General features: G+C 35.2%; 1 protein-coding gene across 1 annotated transcript; it reads left to right on the forward strand.

The window, feature by feature from the left end:
- Positions 1-212: 212 nt before the first annotated feature.
- On the forward strand, positions 213-1,328 carry LOC129252427 (uncharacterized). The gene has a single exon (XM_054890926.1). The coding sequence runs from the start codon at positions 512-514 to the stop codon at positions 914-916; it is 405 nt and encodes a 134-aa protein (XP_054746901.1). The 5' UTR covers positions 213-511; the 3' UTR covers positions 917-1,328.
- The last annotated feature ends 13,720 nt before the right edge of the window (positions 1,329-15,048 follow it).

The following is a 15,048-nucleotide window of genomic DNA, read 5'->3' on the forward strand; positions in this document are numbered from 1 at the left end:
CTGCGCTTAACGAACACGCACACACACACACACACACGCACACCTCCGAATTGTCGAGATTTTCAGCTTATATGGTGAAACGGCTTGGCTTCTCATTCGCATATGACTTTGGTTCGATCATTTTCTGGGGTGTTTGAGAAAAAATAAAACACGAATGGAGCGAAAAACAGAGCACGGCTTAGTGTGGGCGCCAACAACAGCAGCAGCCGCACTCAAGGCAATAACAATTTGCGGAGTGTCGAGGCAAATTTATCGTGGCCATAATATCTTTTCAAACAATCATCATAAGCTGGTCGAACAACTTTCGCAACAATTTCATATTTTAAAATAGGTAAACAGCGTGATTTGCCCAGTATAAACTTGGAACGCAAACAGAGTGCGCACAGCTCGTAGAAACGGAAATAAATATAATAATAAAAATTATTAACAAACCAAAGGATATTCCCGTGCAAAGGATTACGCAAAAGGAGACACAACTCAAATTAATAATAATTACTTACACGTCACTAAGATGCCGCTAAAGAAGAAAAGCGATTATATTCCTATCAAATGTGAGGGTTGGAATGGCAAATTCGTCTACAATAACGGTTCTACGAATAATGTTTCGAAAGTGCGACGTCACAATCAAAATGTCACCGATACCTCAAATTTCTATGGCTACAACAGTGAACCGATCATTCTGCCCGTCAGCTGGGATGGCAATTTTGTGAAGAGTGGCGAAACATTTATTCAACCCGATCGCAATCGTTCCGATGACTCTGAATACTATCAATACAATACGGAGCCCACAGTATTGCCTGTACAATGGAATGGCGAGTTTCAGCTCGATCCCAACGATGTACGCATCAAACCAGAGCGCAACCACTCAGATCCGCGTGACTATGCCGAAGCCAGTCGTTTCAAGCGTGTCAGCTAAAGTACGCTTGCGGGTATTGGAGATAGCGAGATTTCTCGGAGTTCAGTGCTAAAACTGTTTTAGGTTTTACTAACACATTCATTGCTACAACTACACGCCCACTCGCACACGAGACCTTCTTTACTTGCTGATTGAAGCCGAAGGCTGATAAAGTGAATTTCGACAATTTTCGGTTTTTAGTTGAACTGCGAAGTTTTGTGCACTTACGTTTTACTCATACATAATACATACATATTGCGGTGCAAAAATTGTGTGTGAAATTATAAATTGTGTTTATATTGCCTCTGTCGGCACTCATACAACAGTTTGTAGCCACTATAAGTGACCATTAATCACTAAAGTTTAAATATCGCAATAAATTTCCTTGGATCATCAAGATTTTTGCACTGACATGCAAAATATTATTAATAAAATGTTTGTTTTTTAATAAAAAAAAAAAAGTTGTGTCAAGGATATTAAATTTTTTTATTCACTCAGTCCTTAGGTTAGGTTGAAGCGGTTGTCCTGTGGTACACACTAAGGCTCATAGTCCATTGTGTTTTTGTGTTTTGGATTTCATAACATTAACTACATTCTATTCAATATTACATTTTTTTGGTTAAGTTTTTATGTGAGTTTACAAGTGTATGTACATTAGGGTGGTCCAAAAAAAATTTGTATGCTGCCGCCCCCCAAAATAGTAAAGAATGAAAAATAAAAAGACCCGTATTTTTTTTTTTTAATCAGACCATATTTAATGGTGCCGCCGGGGCTTTGAAATATCCCATGTATTTTGAATGGGAAAAAATACTTTTTCGTAGATTTCATGTAAAAACCTGGAAAATGAATATATTTTAACCGGATAACTCAGTTTCTCTTCATAATTGGTCAGGGAATAACAACCAATTATGAAATAATTAATTTTTTTTTGTATTAACTATTTTCATAAAAGTAATATAAAATATTGTTTTTCGATTTTTTCTTAGATTTTCGTTTTATGGGGGCTTTTTGGGGTTCTATAAAAAATAGTTAATACAAAAAAATTAATTATTTCATAATTGGTTGTTATTCCCTGACCAATTATGAAGAGAAACTGAGGTATCCGGTTAAAATATATTCATTTTCCAGGTTTTTACATGAAATCTACGAAAAAGTATTTTTTTCCCATGCAAAATACATGGGATATTTCAAAGCCCCGGCGGCACCATTAAATATGGTCTGATTAAAAAAAAAAATACGGGTCTTTTTATTTTTCATTCTTTACCATTATGGGGGGCGGCAGCATAAAAATTTTAATATAAATTTTTTCCCATGCATTTTTGGACCACCCTAATGTACATAGCTTTAAATTATTCTAGTTATCAGCTGAGTTGGGGTTGGTCGTTTGAGCCGTCTGGAGTTTGCTGTTTCTGCTGATGCGAGTTGTCGCATGTCAGTATTCGTATGGTACATCAAACGGACAATATGATTTGTGCTGCGTTTGCGGATGATTTCTGCTACTGTATCGATGTTGAGGTCACGATGAATATCTTCGTTTGCGACGTACCAAGGTGCACTGGTTATAGTTCTGAGTATTTTTGATTGTAGTCGTTGAATAATGTTAATGTTACTTTTACTTCCAGTTCCCCAGATTTCTATGCCGTATGCCCATATTGGCACATTCACAGTTTTGTATAAAAGGGTTTTTGTTCAGCAATGACAGTTTCGAGCGCCTGCCAAGTAGCCAATATAGTTGTCGGAATCTGTATTTTATCTCATTTTTTTCAAAGTGATATGTTCTTTCCAGAGAAGTTTGGAGTCAATAGTCATTCCAAGGTATCTTGCTTTAGTGTCTATCGGGATTTGTGAATTGTTTATTGTCAGATTCTTATGTCCTACTTTCTTGTTAGAATAAACTACATGAATTGTTTTGCCACTATTGATTTGTATACCCCAAACATTAAAACATGTTAGTGTTTTGTTCAAAATCTGTTGTAACTTGTTTGTTGCTGCTTCTAAGGTTTTATGAGTTGCCAATAGGATGGTGTCATCTGCAAAAGTTGCTATCATTTCGATACTTGCAGGTAAGGGAATATCAGCTGTGCACAGCACATATACAGTGTTGGAAAAAATAATAGAAACGATGTGAATTTTTCTTTCTTTTGGGTATATTTCTTGCAAAATAATTTTTGCTGTTGAAGTTCATATCTTTTTATAAAGAAACAGTTTTATTTATAAAAATAGAGGTACTCAACTCTTGCTACATTTTTGTAAAAAAGAAATCATGAAGTTCATTTTATTGTCCTTGGAAAAAATAATAGAAACGACGTCCTTAAAGCTAATAAACATAAGTATTTTTCTTTAAGATAATTAAACAAAACTTTTAAAATTGTAAACAACTGAATATTTGGTTGTTGCACCCTGGGCTTTAATGACTGCGGTGCAACGCCGGCTCATTGAGTCCACTAACTTGGCACAAACTGATGGGTTTATACTAAACCATTCTGCCTGGACTTTTTCCCACAAATCTGCTTTATTTTTTGCCTTATAGGCGGCAATTCTCTTTTTCAGAATGCCCCAAAGGTGCTCTATTGGATTCAAGTCCGGGGATTGTGAAGGCCATTCTACTAACTTTACATTGATATCCTGGAACCATTTCTTCGCCAGTTTAGAGAAGTGTTTTGGGTCGTTATCTTGTTGAAACTCCCAAATCAATGGCATTTCTTCTTTGGCATATGGAAGCAAAACATTATTTAAAATATTTACGTAGTCCGCAGCGCACATCTTATCTTTAATCCAGAATAAAGGACCAACTCCTGCCGACGAAAAACATCCCCAAAGTAGTATATTACCACCTCCATGCTTCACGGTCTTCAACGTGTGCTTTGGATCGTATGCAGAGTTTTTTGGTCGTCTTACATGTACCTTGCCATCAGACCCAAACAAATTAATCTTTGTTTCATCTGACCATAATACGTTTTTCCAATTTGCACGCAGTAGATGTTTCTTTGCAAACGATAATCTGCAGGTTATGTTTTTTTTGCTAAGGTATGGTACTTTTCTTGCACTATAGGCCTTTAATCCCCCAGATATTAATCTATTTCGGATTGTTCGACTGCTTACTGGCGCTTGTTTTCGTCTCGTTTTTCCTCTGTAATTTTAAAATTAATCGCAGAAAACACCTTTTTTTTGAGCATTTCATTAAATCGGCAATCCGTGAAATAGAAAGGCCATCACTTTTTAGTTTTTTTATAATTTCTCTTTCATTAACAGTACAGTGTTTACCACGTCCCATTCTGAATGCAATATTCATAAGATAAGAAATATTTTATGAACAAGACAATAATAAATATAATTTTTTACATACTTTTCCAACAAAATATCAAACAGTTTAAAAATAACAGTATATTATTAATTTTAACTGTAGCTATTCAAATTTTTCCGAAACGTTTCTATTTTTTTTCCAACTAAAACACGCGGTTCTGCACCAAAAAGAATACTGAGCCTAAATATTTGCGATTATGCACATAAAAACAAGACAAAATACAGTACCGTTATCAAACAGTATTACACAGTGTGTATCTGCATAAATAGGTACATACTTACAAACTTAAAATTTTATATGAAATATGGAGTGATTGTCATTTCTATTATTTTTTCCAACACTGTAGTACAGGCCCTAGTACATTGCCCTGAGGTACACCGGCTTCCATGAGTTGAATGTTAGAGTATTTGTCTCTATATTTCACATAAAAGTATCTGTTTGCTAAATAGTTTTCATTAAGAAGTAGTAGTCGAGTGGAAAATACTGTTTAAGTTTAAATATTAAACCCTTGTGCCACACGCTGTCGAAAGCTTGCGCTACATCAAGATACACAGCAACGCATGTATTTATTTTATCAATTTCTGACAATATTTTATTTGTTACTCTATGTACCTGTTCTATTGTTGAATGTTTTCTACAAAATCCGAATTGGTGTGAAGGAAATAAGTTTCGCGCCTGTAGTGTGGCTCAAGGCGGTCAAGTATAAGCTTCTCAAAAAGTTTGGATAATGATGGTAATAAACTAATTGGTCTGTATGAAGAAGCTTCAGAGACGTCTTTATGAGGTTTTGTATTGCAATGATTTCAGAAAACTTTCCAAGGCAGTGGAAAATACTTCATTCGTAATGCTGAGTTAAATATATTTCTTAAGTAGAAAGTGGCTTTGTCAGGTAACTCCTTTAGAATCCTTCCTGTGATTCCGTCATATCCTGGGGATTTTTTTACGTCAATTTTTGTCTCAACTGCTATTCGTATTTCTTTCGAAGTTATATTCTCAATTGGTATATTTATGTTTGCCGTTCGGAGTCGGCTTGAAACATCAAGACGCACACCTCTAATAGGAGGAGGAGCTCGGCCAAATACCCAAAAAAGGTGTACGCGTCAATTATATATATATATATATATATATATATATATATATTTATATTATTCGTGAGTTGAGGATGAAATTCAGAGTTGTCAATGCCTTGGTTATTATGTTGATTTGTAAATGTTTTTTTTTTTTTTTTTAAATATTCAGCGAGTATTTTTCCCTTTTATTTTGGTGTTTTTGCCCAAGAATTTGTTCTTATCTTTAAAGGGTGTTGGTGCATAACTGCGTTGTCGATTTTTTTGCAGGCCTTCCATAGTGTATAGTTTGTAGCTCTAGCAGCTCCCAGTGATGCGATATATTTTTGAAATTTTTCGTCCTTGTCTACTTTTAATACACAGGTAGGACGACATGAAGTGATACTAACTTCACACTGCTTGTATCTGTAAAGCAGCTCATGACATCAACGTCAAAACTGTTCTAACCACAGTCCAGTATATTGTTTATAAGCCATCAAAAGCATTTGCGTCTCAGTTTTGTTAAATTTTTTATTCTGTGATGGAATTCAAACGTAAAAGTGTGATTGCGTTATATTTGGCTGGAAAATCACAACCAGCCATTGTTCGTGAGCTCAGTCACCTCAAAGTGAATAAAATGTTTGTGTATCGCAGTATAAAACGTTACAATGATACTGGTAGCATTGCCAAACGCTATGGAGGTGGACCAAAAAAAAAACCGCAACAACGCCAGAAGTGGTTCGGAAAGTGAAGGTTCGACTTGAACGAAATCCACGTCGAAGTGGAAGAAAAATGGCCAAAGAACTGAAAATATCGCAAGACAGCATTCCACGCATATTGAAAAATGAGCTCAAGGTCAAGACTTACAAGTTCCAAACAGCACCCCAGCAAAAAAAAAGTTCGGTGTGAAAAAGCAAAGGAGTTGTTGCGCTTGCACGAACGTGGCGAATTTTCTAACATTGTGTTTTCTGATGAAAAAAATGTCCCAGTTCATAAACACTCAAAACGATCGTGTTTACTTGACCGAACGCTCATACGAGAATTTGAGCCTTCGTATGGCCACTCGAAGCAATTTCCCATCGCAAGTAATGGTTTGGTCCGCAGTGACCACTGATGGACGCTCTCCAATCGTTTTTTATCGAGCCTGGTGTCAAAGTGAATGCGACTTATTATCGGGAAAATGTTTAAGAAGTTGCTTTAGAGCCGTGGACACGCAAACATTTCGGTCGTAGACCATGGACGTTCCAACAGGACTCGGCACCGTCTCATAAAGCTCGTGTGAACCAAGAATGGTTACAAAATCATGTTCCACACTTCATTTCGTCCACACAATGGCTTTCGAATTCGCCAGATGCAAGTCCGATGGACTATTCCATCTGATCCATTTCGGAGAGCAAGGTGAGGACTAAAAAATATGCCAGTATGGATGTGCTGAAAAAAGCGATTATACGAGAATGGGCCAAAATACCTCAAGATCACATTCGTGCAGCATGCAACTCATTTTTTGACCGTTTGAAGGCTATAGTCAAGGCAAAAAAAGGTGGTCATATCGAGCTAAAGTGAATATATGTTAAAATTGTAATTATTGACGTGATAACGTCTTATAATTCGATTTAACAGGCTGCACGCACGAAAAAATGTGTCGTTACCTTGCTCATTACTGTTCATATGTAGTTACCTTGCTCATTACTGTTCATATGTAGTTACCTTGCTCATATTAGTGTTACCTTGCTCATTGCCGTTACCTTGCTCATATTAGTGTTACCTTGCTCATTGCCGTTACCTTGCTCATTGCATTGAATGAACTGCAAGCGAAAGGGCGGAACGAACGACAAAGCAAACAAAGCAAACGAACGGCAACGTTCGATATCTTGCTCTCTCCTACTTAAGTGAGCGTATATATGTATGTATGTATATGCGCAAATGTACATATATAAATTCACGTATTTTTATTTGCATATGCCTTCTTATTGATTATTATTAATTTGATTCACTTGAAGAATTTAAAATAAAACCAAGTTTGTTAATAATACCTGTTGTTTTAATGTTATAATTATTAATTTTTTTATTATATATGAAGGAAAAAATGTATGGTAATATTTACCATATACCTTATAAGATATGTTGTCTATACTAATATTATAAAGAGGAAAACTTTGTTTGTTTGTAATGAATAGGCTCAAAACTACTGGACCGATTTTAAAAATTCTTTCACCATTCGAAAGCTACATCATCCACGAGTAACATGGATTATATTTTATTTTGGAAATAGGGCTCGAGATATAGGTCAAAACGTGGACCCGGGTAACCTTCGGATGTGTATGTACAATATGGGTATCAAATGGAAGCTGTTGGTGAATGCTTTAGTCCAGAGTATGTTTCATGCTGCTCCGTGACTAGGGTCTCGAGATAGAGACCAAAACGTGGACCCTAGAATGTGTTTGTACAATATGGATATCAAATTGAAGCTGTTGGTGAATGCTTTAGTACAGAGTATTTTTCATGCCGCTCCGTGACTGGGGTCTCGAGATATAGGTCAAAACGTGGACCCGGGTAACCTTTGGTTGTGTATGTACAATATGGGTATCAAATGAAAGCTGTTGATAAGTGCTTTAATACGGGGTAGTTTTCATACCTATTGATGAGTAGGGTCTGGAAATATATGCCAAAACGTGGACCCGCCGTGTCTTTGAACCGAATTAAACCAAACTTACACACATTGTTAAGTAGGTATTGAAGATGATTTCCGTATAGTTTGGTGAAACGTGGACCCGGGTAACCTTCGGACGTGTATGTACAATATGGGTATCAAATGAAAGCTGTTGGTGAATGCTTTAGTACAGAGTATTTTTCATGCCGCTCCGTGACTGGGGTCTCGAGATATAGGTCAAAACGTGGACCCGGGTAACCTTTGGTTGTGTATGTACAATATGGGTATCAAATGAAAGCTGTTGATAAGTGCTTTAATACGGGGTAATTTTTTATGTTATGTAATGTAATGTAATGTTATGTTATGTTATGGTATGTTATGTTATGTTATGTTATGTTATGTTATGTTATGTTATGTTATGTTATGTTATGTTATGTTATGTTATGTTATGTTATGTTATGTTATGTTATGTTATGTTATGTTATGTTATGTTATGTTATGTTATGTTATGTTATGTTATGTTATGTTATGTTATGTTATGTTATGTTATGTTATGTTATGTTATGTTATGTTATGTTATGTTATGTTATGTTATCTTATGTTATGTTATGTGATGTTATGTTATGTTATGTTATGTTATGTTATGTTATGTTATGTTATGTTATGTTATGTTATGTTATGTTATGTTATGTTATGTTATGTTATGTTATGTTATGTTATGTTATGTTATGTTGTGTTGTGTTATGTTATGTTATGTTATGTTATGTTATGTTATGTTATGTTATGTTAAAGTATATTATGTTATGTTAATGTTAACTCATTCTCTATATCCATACAAAATATCTATCAAACAAATAAAATTAAAATTTTCTTTTGAAAATGCAACCATTCAATCAGTATTTTCTTATGACGTTATCACGTTAAGCTATCGTCAGTAAACCGACTTTACAGACAACCTCTTTTTTTTTTGAACAATTTTGTCTTTGAAATCAATAAAAACTAATTTCACACAAAAAAGTTATGGTGTTTTGAATAGGTAGAATTCCATATCGTTCACCCAGTATATTTAATTTCTTTTGTTGCCACAGGGTTGCCCATATTCGACGGACCCATCTGGCAACCCTGTATCTTTTGACCGAGACGTCAGATCGCTTAATGACATACCGCGTTGGAAGCGTCAGTCCAAGCAGATTTTTACCATGGAACAGTACACGTCACGCGAGCTCTCCCAAATTGTTGAAATTTACATTCAACAAAAGAAGTCAAATGAAGAAGAAGAATCGGGAGCGTTATCGCGATATGATAACCACTTTTGTGATGCCAATTATTCGTCGAAAGCGTATGAGGCAGTTCTGGTTTCAACAAGACGGCGCTCCACCACACACAGCTCGCACCACAATCGATTTTTCGAAGAAACTCTTTCCTCGTCGTTTGATGTCGAAAAATGGCGATTTTGACTGGCCACCGCGTTCGCCCCATTTAAGGCCACCTGACTTCATCTTGTGGGGATATTTAAAATCAGAGGTTTATATTAATAAGCCAAAGAACATAGAAGAGCTCAAGAGTTTTTTCGTTGTTGCGGCACTTACTTTTAGGATGCGACCCGGTATAACTTTATTTTCCGGTTCTTTTCCATTCCGGCAATCTTTCAAAACTCGAGAAATAGTCGGACGGGAGATTGGTTTATCTTCAAACACCTTCAGAATTTCACTTGTACTGAGTCGTCCAAACAGATTGGCGACACATTTACGTAAATCCAGCTTGTACGGCATTTTGAATGGAAACTTTCGCGTAATATGAGTTTGACAATTAAGCATAAGCACACTTGGGCATGACAAGTGCATGGAGCTACATCTGTGTGTTTTTATGCACTCAAATATATGTCTGAAGTTAGTCTCAATGCTTAGTGGACATATGTTAAAATACAGATTAAAACAGCCTATCGACCAGGTATGTGACCAGAGTTGACGAAAAGGAAGGGTATTGCTCCACACAATTTTCATGACTTGTCAGAAGCTCCCAGGTTTTGAAAACACATCCGATATATTATATTATTCCTAACGCGGCACCAAGCTATTATTACCTTGTAAAATCTTCCTGATGGTAAAAAACTGGCCTCAAGAGAGACTTCTCAAAACGAGTTGGTCAAACTTTTTACTAATGGGAACGAGGATTTCTTCAACCGTGAAATTATAAAACTGCTTTCAAATTGGTCGAATGATATCGGATACAACCGGGTATAACCGAACAAAATCAGATGATCCTATGTTAACTTCCACGTAGAAATGAAGTGAAAAAAGGTCAACACTTTTTACTGAACCATCTTTAGGTATTTATAAGTACCTGCTATGTGTGGCAGTTTTTAATATTTAACTTTTTAAGTGATTGTTTCCCAAAATTAACCCTTTAAAGACCACTTTTCAATATGATCATAAAAATATTTTAAGTAAGTTTTATATAAAAAAAAGCAAGAAATTCAATTGAAAAGTAATTCACACAACAATCAAGTTTCATTTCCTCAAGCAATACCAACACTGATTGTCTGGTAGCGCAATTGTGTACTATTGTAACACTTTGTTGGTTTTGTAAAGAAATAAAAGAATTATGAGCACAATAATGACATTTACGAAACAGTTGTTTATTCTTAAGCAAACATGTACGAACTTTGTCCAACGGTGTATGCAAAACGTGTTTTTTTCCAGATGTGTAAAGCCCAGACGGAATAGTAGATGGAAATAGTAAAGACTTTTTTGTTTATTTTCTGACACTTCGGCAGTATTATGTTCGCGTTTCACGTGAAATTTCGTGTGTACTCGTATCACCCAATTCGCCGTGTCGTAAGCAGAGAACGTTAAATATAGAGAATTCTCACGAGCTACGAATAGTGTGAATTGTCAAAAATGAAGTGAAACCGCGAACACTATTTCACCTCGCTTAACTCGACAGCGGGGAAGTTCTTAACAGGGCTGATTACAGTGAATTATGTACAAGTACATTGGCTCTGCTCAGTTTTTGGTTTCTGTATGAAATCAAATTGACGAATGCCGACGGCATTTTGCAAGGCATTTGCTTGTGCATTTTTATGTTCCCTTGGTAAACGAAAATTTATTCAATTTGTATTTTCAAACAAAGATGATGAAGAAAAAATGATTGAATTTATTATATGCGCCAAATAAAATCAAAGTAACTTTAATATTTTGATTTAATTTAAAAAAATACATTATAAAACGACCTCTCACATTTTGGTATGTGCGTTTTAGTAAATTTAAAACTAAACAAATTTGATGAAAATTTTTACTAATTTTTTGAGTCGAAATTAATTCATAGCATACAAGTGTTTTGGTATATCGACATATGTATTTACATTTGATTTATTTGTTCCTTTGGCAAACCAAATCTTTTTCGATTTACATTTTATTACAGGGAATAATAATATACATACATTTGTATGTATGCATTTTCTAGATAGTATAAAACTTTAAAATAAATAAAGGAAAACTTCAAAGAAACGTATTTGCATATGTATATGGGACAACTAAATTCAATTGCATCTTTATTAAATATGTATATGTTGCACGCATATGTGTGCACTGAAGCAACATGACCTACCTCACGAGCATCGCCTTATATTTCATGTAAATAACCTAATGATCAAATTCCTGCCTCAAATGCTAAAACAAATTTCTTTTGAATACTCATGTACATATTTGTATGTGCGTATGTACACTTGGTGCCCATATCCCTTCAAACAAATCAAAAAATTCTGTATACAAAACGCTTCATTACCAGGCACACAGAAAGATGGCATATGCAAATATAAATATTGAATTCAAGCAAAACAATGCTTATTAATATACACATATGCATGTACATACAAGCGCACACACAGGGCATTCGCTTTATTCCTCAAAATGCGTATGTCGTTCAAAGCTAAAATTCTATGCCTAGCGACTACAAGAACAAAATGCAGTCATAGACGCAGGCGTAGCGGCCATCATTCTAGTTGCCATAGCGCTGAACAGTCGCGGCGGCGCCGAACAGTTTCAACTATTGTAGTGTGCAACAAAAACTCATCTTCAAAAAATTCATTGATAAATTCGAGCTCATAGTTCTAAGAGCAAGAACTTTCATTCATAAAACGAGCCGCCCATATGCCAATTTTCTCGACAATTCGAAATTAGTCAATATTGGAATATTTCGCGAAGAATTATTTGCCAATATTTGATAAATCTTCAATTTTTGTCAAGTCGAGTGCCCGCGGCATCGTACATATGTATGCACAAATATATGTATGTAAATATGTGTATATGTACAATGCTGTGCTTATGAATGTGCGCAGCGCCTATGAGTGCGCGCTGGATTTCTTGAGAAGTCTACCGTTTTATTTTGAGCTGTCGCTAGTGAGCATACATACACACGCATATACACATGCGCAAATGTATATAAATTCACAAATTTACATTTGCATATGCCATCTTCCTGTGCGCCTAGTAATGAAGCGTTTTCTATAGAGGATTTTGATTCAGTTGGAAGGGATTCAACAAAGTTTTACAGACACCAGACAGACAGACATAACATATGTATATAATTTTGGATGATTTGGAGAAATTCAAATATATACATAGGTCATATTAAAAAGCTACCTAACATTCTTTGCTTCTAATCACCAAGAAATTCTTATCGACTGCTGCTAAATTTACATAATTCAGCCCCTCACTGTTAATTTTTGTTGAAAAATGTGTCAGTGGTGAATTGTCTTCGCGAGACGAGTACCCCTCGAAAATGAACACTTTCCAGTCATTAAGACTTCTCTATTCATTAACGTTCTCTGCAGTTCGTTTGCAGTTTATGCGGAAGACGCCGTGGCAAGAAAGTGTGTATGTGTGCTTATAATTTCTTGTGTTTGGTTGTTTCCATTGCTTTCGCCTCCTCTTCTTCTTCACAAACAAGTAATTCTCCTTCCTTTTGCTTGTTCATTCTTGGGCTCTTACGACAGAGAACGTTAATGAATAGAGAAGTCTTAATGACTGGAAAGTGTTCATTTTCGAGGGGTACTCGTCTCGCGAAGACAATTCACCACTGACACATTTTTCAACAAAAATTAACAGTGAGGGGCTGAATTATGTAAATTTAGCAGCAGTCGATAAGAATTTCTTGGTGATTAGAAGCAAAGAATGTTAGGTAGCTTTTTAATATGACCTATGTATATATTTGAATTTCTCCAAATCATCCAAAATTATATACATATGTTATGTCTGTCTGTCTGGTGTCTGTAAAACTTTGTTGAATCCCTTCCAACTGAATCAAAATCCTCTATAGAAAACGCTTCATTACTAGGCGCACAGGAAGATGGCATATGCAAATGTAAATTTGTGAATTTATATACATTTGCGCATGTGTATATGCGTGTGTATGTATGCTCACTAGCGACAGCTCAAAATAAAACGGTAGACTTCTCAAGAAATCCAGCGCGCACTCATAGGCGCTGCGCACATTCATAAGCACAGCATTGTACATATACACATATTTACATACATATATTTGTGCATACATATGTACGATGCCGCGGGCACTCGACTTGACAAAAATTGAAGATTTATCAAATATTGGCAAATAATTCTTCGCGAAATATTCCAATATTGACTAATTTCGAATTGTCGAGAAAATTGGCATATGGGCGGCTCGTTTTATGAATGAAAGTTCTTGCTCTTAGAACTATGAGCTCGAATTTATCAATGAATTTTTTGAAGATGAGTTTTTGTTGCACACTACAATAGTTGAAACTGTTCGGCGCCGCCGCGACTGTTCAGCGCTATGGCAACTAGAATGATGGCCGCTACGCCTGCGTCTATGACTGCATTTTGTTCTTGTAGTCGCTAGGCATAGAATTTTAGCTTTGAACGACATACGCATTTTGAGGAATAAAGCGAATGCCCTGTGTGTGCGCTTGTATGTACATGCATATGTGTATATTAATAAGCATTGTTTTGCTTGAATTCAATATTTATATTTGCATATGCCATCTTTCTGTGTGCCTGGTAATGAAGCGTTTTGTATACAGAATTTTTTGATTTGTTTGAAGGGATATGGGCACCAAGTGTACATACGCACATACAAATATGTACATGAGTATTCAAAAGAAATTTGTTTTAGCATTTGAGGCAGGAATTTGATCATTAGGTTATTTACATGAAATATAAGGCGATGCTCGTGAGGTAGGTCATGTTGCTTCAGTGCACACATATGCGTGCAACATATACATATTTAATAAAGATGCAATTGAATTTAGTTGTCCCATATACATATGCAAATACGTTTCTTTGAAGTTTTCCTTTATTTATTTTAAAGTTTTATACTATCTAGAAAATGCATACATACAAATGTATGTATATTATTATTCCCTGTAATAAAATGTAAATCGAAAAAGATTTGGTTTGCCAAAGGAACAAATAAATCAAATGTAAATACATATGTCGATATACCAAAACACTTGTATGCTATGAATTAATTTCGACTCAAAAAATTAGTAAAAATTTTCATCAAATTTGTTTAGTTTTAAATTTACTAAAACGCACATACCAAAATGTGAGAGGTCGTTTTATAATGTATTTTTTTAAATTAAATCAAAATATTAAAGTTACTTTGATTTTATTTGGCGCATATAATAAATTCAATCATTTTTTCTTCATCATCTTTGTTTGAAAATACAAATTGAATAAATTTTCGTTTACCAAGGGAACATAAAAATGCACAAGCAAATGCCTTGCAAAATGCCGTCGGCATTCGTCAATTTGATTTCATACAGAAACCAAAAACTGAGCAGAGCCAATGTACTTGTACATAATTCACTGTAATCAGCCCTGTTAAGAACTTCCCCGCTGTCGAGTTAAGCGAGGTGAAATAGTGTTCGCGGTTTCACTTCATTTTTGACAATTCACACTATTCGTAGCTCGTGAGAATTCTCTATATTTAACGTTCTCTGCGAACTGCATTTGAAGGCTTTATTAAAATTTGTGCTTTCACAATTTAAGAACGCCACTTCGTTTTCATTAGTTTGATAAGTTTAAATCTCACAAATAACAAAACTACCAAGTCACTCACTATATTTTCACAAACATATAATTTCTCCTACTTTTGTTTGATTTGTATTATG

Source organism: Anastrepha obliqua, chromosome 1, assembly GCF_027943255.1.
Source record: "Anastrepha obliqua isolate idAnaObli1 chromosome 1, idAnaObli1_1.0, whole genome shotgun sequence".
Classification (NCBI taxonomy): Eukaryota; Metazoa; Arthropoda; class Insecta; order Diptera; family Tephritidae; genus Anastrepha; species Anastrepha obliqua.

Bases quoted from the DNA above. Each gene is read 5' to 3' on its own strand.
- LOC129252427 (XM_054890926.1), top strand. From the start codon at position 512: ATGCCGCTAAAGAAGAAAAGCGATTATATTCCTATCAAATGTGAGGGT.